General features: G+C 41.9%; 1 protein-coding gene across 6 annotated transcripts in view; it reads right to left on the reverse strand.

Moving 5' to 3' along the window:
- CDK13 (cyclin dependent kinase 13) overlaps positions 1-14,065 on the reverse strand; it is a 46,931-nt gene extending 32,866 nt beyond the window's left edge. For all 6 annotated transcript variants that reach the window (XM_085051576.1, XM_085051575.1, XM_085051572.1 and 3 more), the window contains exons 1-2: positions 12,872-14,065; positions 2,211-2,816 (exon numbers count right to left, since the gene is read on the reverse strand). In XM_085051576.1, coding sequence (XP_084907702.1) covers positions 2,211-2,816; positions 12,872-14,064 — 1,799 coding nt within the window. In that variant the 5' untranslated portion in view covers position 14,065. The remainder of the gene's footprint in view (positions 1-2,210; positions 2,817-12,871) is intronic.
- Between the last annotated feature and the right edge of the window lie 2,436 nt (positions 14,066-16,501).

Consider the following 16,501-nt stretch of genomic DNA (forward strand, 5'->3'; position numbering starts at 1 on the left):
CAGATACTAACTGTTCATCTCTGTCTTGAGAAAAATCCCCAAACACATATACAACAATGTATTCCTCTAACAATTACTACACACAATGATCTTAGAGATGCTCTTCCCATTCTAATTGGGAATCATAATTGCTGCAGGATTTTTTTCTTAAGCATATGGTTCCATTTTACCAGAACTTCTTTTAGTTTACCTAGATTCATTCAGCTATTGCATATCCAGTAATTTTAAAGCCACAACCGTCTCTAAACTGTTGTTTCTCCTCCACAGGACTCTCACATAGTACTCTCTCTTTTAATTTCTGACACTGTATCTATAAAACTTAAGTCATGCTTTGAGGGGACATTTTCCAAGTTAGCTGCATCGCCAAATTGCACTACTCATCCTTCTCTGTGAAGTTTTTCTACAACTTCTTACCTGCTTAGTATCACAGATAAAGCAGGAACTTCTGTAAATGGAAAGATATTGCCAACGCCCATCATGGAGAATGCATAGATTTTTTACTTTACTTGCAATTAGCAATCCTTATTTATTCAAATAAAGCATTCTAGTGTTTTGCATCTGTCTATGCTTCCTTGTGAAAACTGAACACTTGTATGCTTTTCACCACTTTCCAAACTGCCACTGCCCCATTTTAAAAAAGCATCATAAGGAAGCACAGACTATCTTCATCCCAAATATAATGGTTAACATGCAATAAAGAATAAACCACCTTAGCGCAGTGCATGTAACTGTCATGATAATAAAGAACTCTTATTTTTGAGGTTCATATATTTGTATTTCTCTCACAATTTTTCCCCAAAATTTTCAGTATGAGTGAAAGCATAACATATGAATGCTTCTGAAACAGATTTTAAAGGTAGCACATTAAAATACAGGCAGCCAAGAGCAGACTTTTTTTTCAGGTCTGCTAAATCACACATCCTTGACAATCAGGGCAATTTTTCCTTTCAGCTAACCTACACTGTGGGGTTGCAACATTGATGTTCCCTTAGGTCACTTATTTGTGGGTTTATGAGATTCCTACTTTAGTTCACAACTGACACGATATTAAAAACCAGTTCTGCAGAGCATCAAGCTTTCTTTGTTGACACAATTTCACCATAGTAACTCTGAGCCCAAGGTTTTTGGGCCTTTGCCCTCCTCTGCCCTTAAAAACATTGATTTTTCCTTTGATGACTTAAGCTTTATAATGACTTGTAATTTCTGATCTGAAGTTTGTAACACCCTACTGGCAAAACTAAGCAAAGCATAAAAGGCATTCTATTACTTCTCATTAGTCTTGCTAATGCAGCTGTTTACAAGCAATAGGCTTTTTGTTTTGAAAGGAGAATGAGCCCAGTGCTGAAAGAGCCACATCTTAACTATAGCTTAACCCCTCAGTTTAGCTAAACTTGAAACAGGCAATCCATTAAAATATAATAGTCAGAAGCAATCAGCCACCTTTATTATGAAATCTCACTTTATATTATTGCAATTAATAATGCAATGCCAGTCATATTTAGTTAAACTAGTTAGCCTAGTTTTTAGTTAAAACAGTAAATCTTGCTCACAGGATCAGAAATCTCATTTACCTAGAGAGGATGGCTCTGTCACAAATGTAAATGCAATCATACATTTGCTACACCATTATTACATTTGCTACGGTTTAATGCTGAAGGGTGAGAAACTATTTTTTTTTACTACTAAAAAAAAAAAATATATGCAACTGTGTAATACTATGTTAGGTTGTGGTTATTTCCCAAGGCTTCCTATGCATTCTTTATATCTAATACAGATTTAAATTATTAGCAAACACAAGAGAAACATTTACACCTCTAGCTAAAAATTTCTGGCTTACTTTTGAGGTAATTTCTTGCATACATGTGAGAGGCATGTAACACCTTGTAAATGTAAAACCAAAAATAACTTCTATAACAGCATAATTTTCCAATACAAATCACAGCACATATTCTCTGTTAGGACTGTGAAGAGACTTAACATAGTCCAAATTCAGATGACACTTGGAAGACAGAAATTAATTTCTTCATGGCAGACCAATTTTTACACTTCAAAATTAACAAAAATGACAAGCCGTGAACCTCACTTCCATTATACATACTCAAAATAATACTGATCTTTGAGATAAATTACACTAAAATAATGCACAGCTATAAAACAATTGCCTTCCAAAGGGAAGAAAACAACCCCAAAAGCAAACTGTCAGAACTCACCTATCAGTTTCTTTATCTTCAGGCAGCGTGGGAGGCAAAGGCAAGGGTGGCAGTGTGGAGGTCGGTAGTGCAACAATTCGATCCTTCTCCTTGGCTACTACACTTGGTGTACTTGGTTTGCTTTTCTCTTTTACAGTGACCGGTGGCTGTTTCACAACAGTCAATTTATTTTCTTTTACTGCTGCAGGCTTCTGTTTAGTAATTTTGTCTGCAATTAAATTATTTTCCACTTTTGTTTCAGGAAGTGAAACCTTTGCTTTTGCCTTGTCGTTTTTCAGATTTGCACTGCTTGTAGGAGAAGGTGTATGCTCAGTTTTGATTTTCTTCACGTCCTTAACATTGTTCACCTGAGGTGCGCTTACAGCAGTGTCAGTGTTTCCCTTGGTTGGTGTTGAAGTATTGGAAGCTTTAGCACTAGCTTTGGCTGCCTCAGCAGCTCTTGCTTTTTTGTTTTTGTTCAGCTCAGCAGCCAGGCTACTCTTCAGAGTCAATGTACTAGGAGAAATACTTGAATGACGACTTCTGGATCTAGACAATCTGTGTCTGCTACGAGACCTGGAGTGCCTTGATGAATATGGACTTCTGCTTCGAGATTTTGCTGATCTCCTGTTTCAAAAAAGTAAAGATTTACCCAGATAAAATTAAGTCTAGGTGCTTTCCCAGCATATCTACTTTGTTGACTACATTTTTTAAAGCAACTATTATCACCATGCTCGCAGAATAAACAGAGGTCTACAAAGTAGGAAAGAGCACGCATTCAAAAATCAAAAATTATAATCAATCAAGATTCTACACCTTTTTAAAAGAAAACAGTAAAACTCTTTGATGCAGTTCCTCCTCTTAGAACTGTGAAATACTTATAAAATACTTATATAAGGCAAGAAATGTTCTGCTTTCCTCACTACTTAGAGATATTTCACTCCTTAAAGACAATCTCAATGTACACAACTTGCACAAACACACCTTTAGTACATACAGTATTTGAGAAAAATTCAATTTACTTTATAGTCAGAATTCAACAAAATGAAATTAAAATTACAAGAGGACAAAAGAAATCTAAACAACACGGAAGCAGTAATTGTAGGAACTTCTGAATTTTCACTTTCATAAATGGATTAAAGTAAGTCAATTGAGAAAAAAAATGGAATACTAAAGGCTGCAATGCAGCAAATTGAAAAACAGCTTTCCTTTTCTGAAATCTAATTGCACACTTAAAAAAAACCCCAAACTAAACAACTCCTATCAAAAAAATCCAAGTACCCAACATTTGTTACAGCTATTGATAAGCAAATATAACCCACAAAGGGGCCTAAGCTATAGCTGCATCTGAATGCAGACACAAACAGAAAAAAAGAAAAAAAATACAAGTCATCTACAAAATCATAACAAGAAAATTACATAGAATGAAGATGGGGGGGCAATCTTAAACTTCTGTTGTATAACAACACCATTTAATATGAGTGACTTTTCATTGAAAATTTCAAAGGGATAATCTAATTTGCTGAGTACTAGTTTGGTGTCAGTTCTTCATTAAGAAGTAAAGAGAAAATTAATTGAGCTGAAAGGCACGGAACAAGTAAAGTATCTTAATCCACTGCTACCACATAGTAACATAAATAAATAAATTAAATTAAATGTAGGGGTTTTAATCCATTTTACCATACTAACAACAATATTCGTCAGATTTACAAGTACTTTCTTGATTAAAGTTTGATGGAAATCTATTTTGCTTATCGTTTTAAGGGGAGGAAAAAGGATACTCAGGATTAAAAACACCCAGTATCTATCAGCTGGACAAAGAAAAAAGTATCAAGCAATAACAAAAATAAGACTTCCTGAAGATACAATAATTTCAGAGTTCAAAAGATAGCACCAGAGTATGGAGGTTGCCAAAACAAAAAGAAACAAAAAACTTGAGATCAAACCAACAAAAAAGAGAATCCCAATAAACAAACAAAAAGGATGCCAACTACAATCCGTATGATCAGGACTACCCACCTCATACCAAACTGAATTTTACTGACAATTAAATCAGTTCAGTTTTACTTATCTACACAAGAAATGACATCTCAAAACTTCAACTGAGCAAATATTTACTCTAGTACAATAGCATTTATTTTGTGTGCAGCATTTAATTTCTAAATTTACGTTCTTTTTATAATGCAGGAACTCTTATCCACTAAAAGGCACCGAAATCAATCAAAAAGTGACCGAACACAATGTGTATATGCACACTGTACAGTACAGCACAAGCTTCAAAATTCTACAGGTAAAATTGGAATTGACCTAAACAACTAGAGAGTCATGAAAGAAAAAAAAAATCAAATCCCAGATGAAGATTACACTTGGAAACTAGCACAGTTCAATTCTATGCCAGGAAGCGGATTTTATAGGATTTTCTGGCACAGCAGAGTAACAGTGACATATAGTAATAATAACAATAAAAATAATAATCCTAAAAGCTTTTCACCCTTTAATTATAAAAAGGCTTCACAATTATCTTCTCTCAATTTTCAACCAAAATCTAATGTTTCGTTCATGCAGTAAAGAGGTATTAATGTTCACATCTAATAAACACCAAATAAAATCATAATATTGAGCACAAAAATTCTATGGAAAATTCAATTCTGCTCCATTATGAATCCTGTTGCTGAAGTATTTTTTTCTCATTATTATTTTGAAAATCTAAGTACGAAATCCCACAGAAAAATCTTCAGAGGTTCGGCCAAACAAGAATAAAAGTAAAAAGATATAAAATTCCATTATCCAGAGTTCAGACGAGGTAGCAGGAAGAAAAAGGAAGAAAATCTAGAAAATACACCTCTTCAAATGCTAGACCAGAGCTCTCCTAACACTGTTGTATCACTTTTGAAGAGGAATTACTGTCTCAAACAGAAGTGTAACTGCTACAGATCTGCACCCACCCTGGAATCAGTATAATTACATTTCTCCAACATCAAGCACGAGCTAATGGCCCCTATTAGTCCTAAACTGACTTCTATAAATGGCGCATCATTTGCAAGGATGTCACTGACCTGTCTTGGTCAGTCTCAGAAAAAATTTGCTTCCACATCTTGTTCATGAATCAGTTATTTTAGACTGACACTGCCTCCAGTTACCTATAGAACATGAACTCGACCCCAAGTACTTCACTGCAACCTGCACTAAATTTAAAACATGCCCTAAAGGTCTCAAAATAAGCCCCTTTTCTTTCATAAGTATGATCTGCGGTTTCTTGTTTGCTTTGATTGGTGCCTAATAACGAAAGTAATCTATGTAACAAACAGAAATATGGACCTATTTCACATGCAATAGAAAAGAGAGGTAGCAGCTTGAAACAACACAGTTGGTAAGACATCATGCCTGATTCTAAGGCTGCTTTTGCTACGTTTTGGTACAAAATGAAAACAGGTTCATTTAACTCACTACAAAGGATAAAATGAAAAAATCTGTTCAAATCAGGGACAACTGATTTGACCATCTGATCAGCTACCATAACTTAGTGAGGAAGAGGCAGTTTTGAAAACTTAGGGTAAAAATAACCTAAATTTTTATACTTTCTTCAAAAACAAACAAGAATTGACAGTGGATTGATATCTGTACTTTATCAATATTAGTCGAGAGTTTGGGACTTGAACTTATGCAAGCTTAGCTAAAAAGAAAACCAAAGCCAACCACTGTCCATCCTGGGGTTTCATACTTCACATGACAACTGCATCACTTTTTCGTGTCAGAACTGCATTTGTGTGGGAGACAGCAAAATCACATGCACACAAATACATGTTTCAGTCCCAGGACCTACTACAGCCCTTAACAGCAGATCAAAATGATAGCCTAGTTATGAAATACGTTGACTGATTATAGTCTGCACTGGTTTAATTTTTAAGGAAACTTTTCATTATTTATATCAGAAAAAACTATTATATTACATAGTACCTTTAGCACCCCAAAGACCTTAGCAAGAATCCCTTGCTGTACCTGAACCACTGAGCTGCACCCTAGAGAGTACAGCAAAAAATTGACATTTTCAACTAAACAGACAAATCCTGAATCTTATGAAAAAAGCAGATTTGTGGAAGTGCTAGTTATTCAAGTTACAATGATAAAATCTATTTTCATAAGCCTAACAATCTTTTCAAACACTCAACTATCACTTCCTTTCATATGTAGTTCTAAAGTCCCAATAGATTAGACAACTTACGCACAAGTTTCCACCTAAGAAAGTGACACAAACACAAAAATATGGACACATTTAAAATCTTTCCCTCAAAAGCTTATACGCCACTTGGGGCGGAGAATTATTGCCTTATACATAATAAAACCAGCCACCTCACTGTTTAGAGCTAACACTTGACATAAAAGATGAAGTCACAGCAGCACAGAAATGGGCTCACACAACAGCCAGCATCTGCCATTTAATAGGACACTGACCACATAGTGAGACCCTGAAAAAACACCAGGAGACATCTGAGGTGCACAGCCCTTCCTAAGTCTTCCAGCAGGTCTTTATTAAATGTGCGTGCATGTGTACACATACATATAAAATGCCTTATCTGACATTTGACACCAACTATTTCAGATGCAGTCAGCAGCTTGTTTTTAACACAGTAAAAACAGCAGCTGCAACTGCACAGACCTGCACTACAAACAGCAAGTACATCGAACAACGCAATTCAAATTTCTCTTCTTGAAGTACAGAGAGATCAGGAAGTTTACTTAATCTAAATGCCACATTTCACGCTCTTAAACAAAAGCAGCAGCATCTGCTGGTAAAACACATGGGGAGAAGCTACTAAGGAGCCACTCTTTCAGGTAACTTTCCTGTGATGCTTCTCCCTGTTTGCACCCAGAAGTTCTGCCCCATTTATGAGTACCTTTGCCACTAAAGGCATTAACAGTCTTCTATCAGCATCTTAAATTCACTTCACACAAGTGTAAATCCCTACAGAGACGATAACAGCCACACTTCATGACAGTTAAAAAATCCCTTCTGAACCATATACAGATTTCAATATGTTTTTGTAAATGGAAGGGAGAAAAAGAAAACAGAAAACTGATATGACTGAAGACCATAAGTATCAGCAGGATAAATCTTAAACTGCTTTGTTTCTTCCCTAGAGATGGCAACAAAGGAGCCTAGGAGCACAACTAGATAAGCTGCAAAAGGCCATGGAAGAAATTATGTTTCAGCTGTAGCTATAAAATTAAAGTAAAAAATCCAAACCATTAAGACATAATCTACAAAACATGTAAGAGAAGAGGTAGATTTTAAGAAAGTGATAGAGGAAGAAAGCACTAGTAAGGAAGTCACCCTGAAACCAAAACTCAGCACCGCTTTTCTCCACTTTTCAGAACAAGAAAAATAATGCCTTTTTTTTTTCTCTTCCCCTCAAAGAAAAAAGAAAAAAAACCACAAACAAAAAAAAAAAAAAAAAAACCAATTTAGGTATCACAGTTCTTTCTTTTTAATTTTTTTTTTTTTGCCTAGTACCCTACATTTCAAAGACAGGTATTCATTGTTTCCCTGCTTCATACAATGTACTTAGTCACTTTATAAAAAAACTGCTTAAGAGACCAAAATGTTAAGAATGCCGATTTCAAAACTGTTACGTTTCTCCTTTCTGACAGGCAACATTCTATTGCACTCAACTGGATCACTAATTAACAAACAGTAACTTTACAAATGAATTTGACAAAGAAAAAAGTCTACTGATAAAGTAGCACTTATATTCTCAAGTAGAAAATTAAAGAATTCCAAACAGTAAATTAGAGTGCTGTCTTTTACTGTCTTGATATTTGAAACCAGCGAGGAAACAAAACTGTTACGTATGTCAGATTTCCAGGAATAGGTTTCACTCAGCTTACACAGTACTTCTTGCCATGCTACTTTTCTAGATGCTTTGCTCTGTCCCATTTCAATACCCCCTAATTTAAAAAAAAAAAAAAAAAAGTTGCATTTTATTGAAGAATCAGAATGATCAAGTGTTATCTTACCATGCTTCTGAACTTGAAAACCTCTTTTCTTCTTAACTGCTTTAAGAGAAAGCTAAATCCAACATGCTGGTGACCAGCAACACATTACTTAAGTGCAAAGAATTTTGTACTCAAAATATATCAGGGTCTGTGAGTTGAACAAGCGAACTAACTTTGTCAGTAACATTTTGACAAGGAATAAAGAGATTCATGAGATCATGAAGGCAAAACCAAGAAACCTAACAGTCCAAAGGACGTTAAAACAATCACTGTAGCCCAGCTTTCTTTAACCAGCAGGTAATGCTGGACTACTGACTAAGCACTGCCATTTTCCCCTGCATAGCCAGGCTATACTGTATTTGAAAAGGAGGACCTAAATTTAATCAACTGGCTTCACTGCAGACTTTCCAAGACATTTACAATCACTTGATAACATAAACCACCTGGACAAAACAGCTCATAGCATAGCTTTTCCATGTTGCTCTCAGAGGCAAACATATAGTTCATTTCTTTAAGCCATTACAGTATGCTTTCACTAGATACCTTATTCATTAATTTCATGTATTTTCTCTAGCCCCTAGCTCAAGGTTACATTCTATGAAGCTCTGCAACCAGCCACCCACTCAGCTGCTTTGTACAGGAAGACTATATAACCTACCTCAGTGATTCAAACCACAAATCTTTACAAGGGTCTCCAACACATACTGGAAAACCCTGAGCTTGGCTTTTATTTGTTTCTTGAACCTGCTTTATAACCCTCTATTTTCATATGAGAACTTGGCCTACAAAGAAATCAATCAACAAAAGGTCACATCGATTTATAATCTGTGTTCTAAACATATTTGAAGTTAAATTTCTCAAGTGAAGTTTCCTTTTCCAAGTAAAGAAAGAAGCAGCAGCAACAAGGAAAAGGAAAAAGCACATCAGCAAATGTCAAAGGCCAGCAATGTGCACTGGAAAAATTAGCTACTCCGAACAGGAAAAACCTGCAGTGATCCATTTTAAATTCTGCAAAATACATGTCTACTAAACAAAACTAGAGAGTTGTAAATTAAAAAAAAAAACAAAACAAAACAAAAAAAGAAAATCTATTTTCACCAATGAATGGGGGGGAGTCAAACTTTCTCTTAATCCTTTAAATTCAAAAGTAGTAGAATTACTGGAATCAAAGTTATTTTCATACCAGTGTATGGCACCATGGCTTCTCCATTTACTAGCTGAATATATATTTTACTGCTCTCCTATGATGGTTGTGATTTTGCACATATATGATCCATATTTTGCAGAGCCTCACTACTAAAGAGTAGTTCCCAATGCAAATTCAGATGGCTCTAAAGTATGAAAAAGAAAATAAATTTTGTATCTTTCCTATAAGCAACATCCATGCACATAGTAGTACTATGCTAGTAGTGCCCCACCCACTTAGTTTTATCTAAGCAGATGGGTAGGTGTATCCAAATTTGGAAAAATGCAATTACTCATCTATACTGCTAACTGAATTAAATGTGTGATCACTTAACATATGACAAGTTACAAAAAATAGTTCTCTGGAAACTAGTTTAGGATGAAATTGTAGGAAGCAAGAGACTGCTTATTTTATCAACCATGGGGTTCAGTTGAGATTTTTTTTTTTAATCCAGCCATATTACCAGTAGAAAAATTAATACCTCATACTTTTGGAAGAATTTCCATTCTGAAAATGTGCATGTGCTACTTTAGAACAGCTGTGTTAACACATCTACAAGAAAATAGAGTAATGTAAATCCACCAGCAGCAAGTAAAGAAGTTTTGTTCGACAAGTGAAAACAGGTCAAACAATCAGTTTGTTCAAAACACAAATTTTTCCTGCAATTATAACGGAAAAGGTAATTAGTCTACCATTCAAAGAGAAATCACCAAGTGTGGAACACATCCAGCGTCTTTGCTTCCCTTCAGAACCTACTGCAAAGCAACATCCCCTAAAAACAACCAAGTCAGTACTGCAATTTAAACCTCACAGCAACACATTGTTGCTGCTTCAAGCGACCAAAGCTGACTTAACTTGTTTCTCTTTCAGCTGTTTACTAGAAGTTTCTCTCTAAGCAGCTTAGACACCTAGATTAAAAAATCAGCACTAGACACATGGGCTTTCCAAGCATGCTAGAACTGCTTCATAACCATTTTCTACATACCAAATTAACTGGGTAATTTACATAACATTAGAGAAGATACCTACATGAGACACAGAATGAAAAGAGCAAGAAGACATACAGGCTGGAATACCCAGTCAGAGACAAAGTTTTACTGTCTGGACATCATTACAGTTGGATACAAGCCCAGAATTAAGCCTTTAAATCATCCAGATGAAGATCACAGGTGCTGTAAGAAGCTGTTGCCTTCATGAAACTGTAATATTCTTTACGTCTAAGGCCACTATATCATTATCAAACAGGACAGCAAAAATGTTCAGCATTTTGGTTGTAGTACTACAGAGTCACACAAAAAGTGATTATGACATAGTTTTGAATGGTTAAAAAAAAAAAGTATAAACCCCATTCTTTTTATTTCTCCACCGCCACTGCAACACATTTAATGCTCAAAGTCTGTACGGAAGGAAGAAAAAAAAAAACCACTGGGTTTCATTTCTCCACAACAAACAGTTTGAACAAGTGATTTAATCTTCACACTCTTGGTTTCTTTTGTTGTCTATGAAAGTGACACTTTTGCAATGAATGCCCCATTACGACAGAACTTTCTTTCTACATACAGAAACCTCTCTTTTTCACTCACCATTCCAATCCCTTTCCTGTAAACCTGACAGTCTGCATTTATTTGTCTGTAAGCAGTTAAAAACTGAATGCAAATTACAATTCAGCTGGAGGGAGGAAGAAAGGCGGGAAGTCACAAAGCTAACGCCAAGAAACAGATCTGCAGGCTCAAGAAAGACTTACTCACCACAGAGTGAATACCAAAACTGGGAGATTAAAACTCTCATGCTTCAAATCACAGGCCTACTACCAAGAGAAAAAAGTAAATACAACACTCCTACAAAACTCTACTGCAGCCCAGTTAGTCAGTGCAGAAGACAAAACCCTGAACTTAACTGGGCTGTCAATCTGACTATTCCTAAATGCTGAGCTATTCCTAAATGCAAACGTCACGAACATAATTTTGCGTATCATTATTAGCTTTCTTATTCAAGGATATAAGCAACTACAGAAAATAATCTGATTCCCAGGGTGTTTAAATCAAACAATGCACATAATATTCCTGCTATGCTGTTATTCAAATAATTTTGAAAGTGTGTTTTAACCACTTGCAACAGACTGTCACAGAAGAACAACATGATGTTTTCAGAGCAATTACAGTGTTTTCTTCTTGAAACACCCTACTGCTTATAAAATTATACAACCACACCTTTAGACAATCACTATTTTTATCCCAAGGCACCTTTGCTCTCTCTCTCGCTGAACAAAGTAGGACACAGCTTTGTTACTTCACTCTTTAAAAAGCATTTGATGCACACCTAGGACAGCAGACTCTACCAAGAGCCAGTGAAACACAGAAACAGCTTCTTCATGTTCCCTGGATACACTGCAGGACACCCCAAATGGTAATCAACACAAAGTGCTCATCAGAGACACCAGAGAACAGTTCTCAGACAGCCCACCAAGTAACGCCTGGTAAACAAAATTCTTGCCAGTGGAACAGCAAATTGCTGGATATATTTAAAATTAAAGTCCAAACATTAATTTATGTATGTCTACAAACAATGAGGCAATAGTAAGATTCCAATATAGGAAATTAAAATCTTCAGTTATAAACACATACTAAGCAAATACTTTTAAATTTTCAGTGGACTTTTCTGCAGGTAAAAATATTCTGAAGAGCTTTAATTCCACAACACGGTTGCTCACACTTCCTCTCCATGTAAAATTCAAAAACTCACATAATGCTGACCTTTACACCCTGAGTTTCCACTAACACTGAAAAAAAATTATCTGCAAGCATACATTAATTATATAAATGTGAATAACCTTACTAGGAAAAGAGCTTACATATGTTTTTCATATGTAGGGTAAAGCAGAAAAGACAATTTATCAAAACTTGACATTGACTCAATTTTCTAGCAAAACAGAAAGCCCAAATCCTTCTTTAGAAATCTAAAAAGAACAAGAAAACCCTTGTAAACACAAATTGCCTGTCAGCTCGTTTTCTCTTTATATTAGCAGAAATTAAACCAAAGCTAAATATATTTAATATGCATCCTATTTTATGGAAGAACAGGATAGATAAAAATGTACCACAAAATATCTATACTTCATAAGTAAAGACTTAAAAATCAAAATTGGTCCTTCACAAAGCCTGTCCTCCAAGAAGCATCTTCTTTCAGTCACGCTAATTTCTCATACCCTTTACCATTTAAAAGCCTCTTTCCAGCTAGGTGGTCTCCCACGAAGAGAAACTAGCCACAGAAGTGTCATAGGCACCCGCACCTCCCCTTCTCACCGAGAGACAAGACAGGAAGATCTTTGTACTTGTCCCTCTCCCCTTCACCTCACCCTAGCTTTCTGGCAGCAAAAGGGCAGGATTGTTGCTGGATGCACACCTCTCCGGCCTGCCCTGCATTCCCGCCCCAGCCATTACTCTCCTCCTCCACACACCGGGCCCCCTCCCCATCCCGCCTTTTCCCCTGGGCCCGGACTCACCGGATAACGGGGCTGTAGGGGCTCCGCGACCGGCGCCAGCTGCTGTACGGGCTGGGCGACACATCCCCACCGCGCTCGTAGGAGCTGTGCCGGCTGTAGCTGGGGGAGCGGCGGCGGCTGTAGGGGCTGAGTGGCGAGCGGGCGCCCACCGGGCTGAGCGACTTGCGGCTGCGCTGGCTCTGCGACGAGCGGTGCAGAGGGCTGTCATCCCGGCCGGGGCTGGGCGATGAGCGCTGCCGCCGATACGCCTTAGGTTCGGGTTTGTCGTCTCGGTAAGCTTTCGGAGGGTCCTTGTAAGCCGACGGCGGCTCTTTGGCCGCTTTAGTCCGGCTCCGGTGCGGTTTGCTCTCCCGGTCTTTCCTGCCGCTGCTGGGCGAGGCGAGGGAGCCCTTCCTGCGGCCGTCGCTGCCACCGCCACTGCTGCTGCTCTTGAGTCCCTCCCGGTCTTGGCTCCCGGTGTGGTTGTGGCGACTGCGGGATTTGGAGGACGAGGAGGGCTCGGATACCCCACGGCCCGGTGCCACCGCCCCCTCCTGCTGCGCCTTCTCCTCTCCCCGCCGGCGATGCTCCCGGTGCCGCTCCTTGGAGCGCCCGCTGCTGCCGCGGTGCTCCCGGCGGGACCGGCCGCTTCGCTCCGCCTCGCTCCGCTGCCGCTGGGTCCCACCGCCCGAGGAGGAGGCCGGGCTGCCCCCGCCGCTGCCCCCGCCGGCCGCGCCGCCGCCCAACAGCCCCTCGGACTGGGAGCTCACGTCGTCGTACTCCTCCACCAGCGTGCTCAGCCCACCGCTACCGCGCCGTTTCTCCGCCTCCTGGGTGCCCCCGCCGCCGCGGCCCCGCCGCCGCTTGTGCCGGGAGCCCGCGCGCCGCTTGCCCCGCGGTCGCTTCCGCTCCCCGCCGTCCCCGCAACAGGAGGAGGCGCCAGTGGCCGCCAGGAAGAGCAGGGACTGTGGCGGCAGCGGCGGCTGCAGCAGAGGAGGCTGCAGGAGCGGCGGCTGCAGCAGAGGGAACAGCAGCGGGTGCGGGGCCGGCGGCGGCGGGGGCGGCTGCGGCTGGGCTGCGAAGCGCTTCCGTCTCCGGTGGTGCAGCCGCTTCTTGTCGGCCGCCGCCTCCACTGCCGCGCTGCCGCCGCCGCCGCTGCCCCAGCCCCGGTTGCCCCCGCTCCCGCCGGCCGCCGCGTCCGAGGTGCTCGGCATCGAGCTCGCTCACGGCTGAGGGCGCGGCCCAGGGAACCCGCCGCCACCGTCGCGCTTAGGGCGCCATGGGAACCCGGCGGCGCCGCGCACACGCACCGCGACGGACAACCGCGGGCCGCGCCGGGGTCTCGCTCGCTCCCGCACCGCCCGTCCGCCTCACATGAGGCCGCGCCGATACATACGGGATCGGACTGTGGCCGGGGCTGGGGGCGCTGCCCGATGCGGTGGCGGCGGCGAGGCACCGGCAGCGTCCCACAGGCCGGCGCGGCCTCTCCCGCAACGCGGAAGTGTCTCCCGGCGGCGGCGGCTCCTCCTCACTTCATTCCGGGCCGCGGCCGCCGCCGCGCAGGAACACGGACACCGGGCGCTGGCCGCCTCCTTCTCCTCTTCCCTCAGGCGCTCCCGGTAGGGCGGCTGGGTCAGGCCAGGCCGGGCCGCCCCCAGAGCGAGGTGTCCGAGGCCTTGCACGGCTTCGATCCCAGTTCTCCTGCCCGGCGGCGGCCGCACGTGTCGGGGCCGCTCCCGTACCGCCGGTGGCCGGGAGCGCTCTCACGGCCTCAGCGCCGCCGCGCGCGAGTGACACACGCACCGGGGGGGGGACACGGACACGGCCCGGCGGCGCGCCGCGCATGCGCGGGGACACAAGCGGGCGGAGGAGGGGGGACGCGCCCCGCCAATCACGCGAGGCGCCGCCGTCTGCGCCCGCATGCCCGAGAGCCGCCCTGCTCTCGCGATACTTCAGCCCGCCCTCCCCCGTCCCCGGCGTCTCTCGCGGCAGTGCGCCTCTCGCGCTAGCTGCGTGGCCAGCCCCGCGGGCGGTGCGAGGCGCATTTCCGGGCCGGGCGAGACACGGCGGAGCGCGGCGGGAGCTGGAGCAGCGCCCGGGCTGGAGGAGCTCAGGCCCCGGGGCCCTCTCCTTGTCTCTCTCCCGGCGCTCTCTGGAGGCAGAAGCCGGTATATAGGAAGTTTCCACGTGAATATGAGGAAGAACTTTTTTACTGTGTGTGTGACTGAGCACCGAAGTAGGCTGCCCAGAGAGGGTGCGGAGTGTCCCTCACTGGAAATGCTCCAGAATTGTCTGGACTCATTCCTGTGTAATGTGCTTTTGGATGACCCCTCTTGAGCAGGGAGGTTGGACCATATAACCCACTGTAGTCCTTGCCCACCTCACCCATTCTGTGAGCTGGAGCCGGGCGGGAGCCGCGGCAGGCTCTGGGAGGCGGTGTAGGAAATCCTCCGGTACCCAGGTGGTTTTCTCTGCTTTTCTTGGATGTAGGCCCTGGTTATTGACTGGGGAGTGTGAGAGAAAACAGCTTCAGCTAAAACGAGTGTGTAACTGAACAGTGAGGCCACTTCACTGCTTCAAGAAAAGTAATTTTTTGTTTTGCTGTCTTACACTACTGAAACTAAGTTCAACTTAGGATATTTTAAGTTTCCTTCCAAACTTACGAATTTCATGCTCTTATGAAAGACTCAAGCTCTTTCTTTCCTTTTTCTGCCTGCTCAATTCGTTTGCTTTTTCATGGCTTTATTGAGTTTCATGGCTGGAGCTGCAGCTGCTGACTGTGCCTCAAGTCAGCTTCTTGGGCTGAGTGTCTTCCATTAGGTACGTCTGCCATACCATCTTGAATGTTGCCCTGAAGACTTTAAAAGCGATATCTGTTGCCTTTCCTTAGGGATTTAATAGTCTTTGGGCCACCTTGCTATCTAACCATTGTTACCTGGCTTATATAGATACTGGTTACATTTGTTTGTAAAACATGATGCAAAAATAAAAAACCAAAGCAAAGGAACCCACCCATTCTTCACTGTTGTGTTTCAACTCCTTGAATCACTCTGTTTCCTCTCCTTTTCTAAACCCAAGCAAAAACACTCCTCCTGTGTGTCCTCTGCTGTCCAGCACATCTCCTTTTATAAGTGAGTTCCATTACTTCATCTCTCTGTTCCAACTCACATTTCTTCCAACCATTGCCATCAAGGCATTTGTACACACACACATGCACGTGTGCTTTCCTTCAGGCTTCCTCTTAAGGCATGTGTTACTTAGAGAAGGGCAAAGTCCCCTTTTTTCTATTCTCTAGCAATGTCCCATAGGATGGTGAAGGAAAGAGTCTGATGTGCTGACCCACCTGCTATTTTAGGAGAGAAGGTCCATGTCCAAGAAGGGTTACTTTGACCTAGGCAGTGATGCATGCATAGTTTGTGAAATTGTGGGTTTTTACCAGCATGCTGTGCCTCAGGAAAATACTGCACATCTCCCTGCTCTTGGGGAATAGCTTATTTTTCCATAGTGGCCTGGAGGCTGCTCTCAGCTTTGCCGATATCCTTTTCTGCTTACCGTGTATGTGAATATTCAGCAACTGAAGAGGTTTTCCAGGGTTGTTGCAGCACATTCAGCAAAGCCAGTGCACCATCAGGCTTCTGGCATTGAAAAAAA

This window comes from Lichenostomus cassidix, chromosome 2, assembly GCF_008360975.1.
Source record: "Lichenostomus cassidix isolate B80296 chromosome 2, HeHo_3.0, whole genome shotgun sequence".
NCBI classification, from domain to species: Eukaryota; Metazoa; Chordata; class Aves; order Passeriformes; family Meliphagidae; genus Lichenostomus; species Lichenostomus cassidix.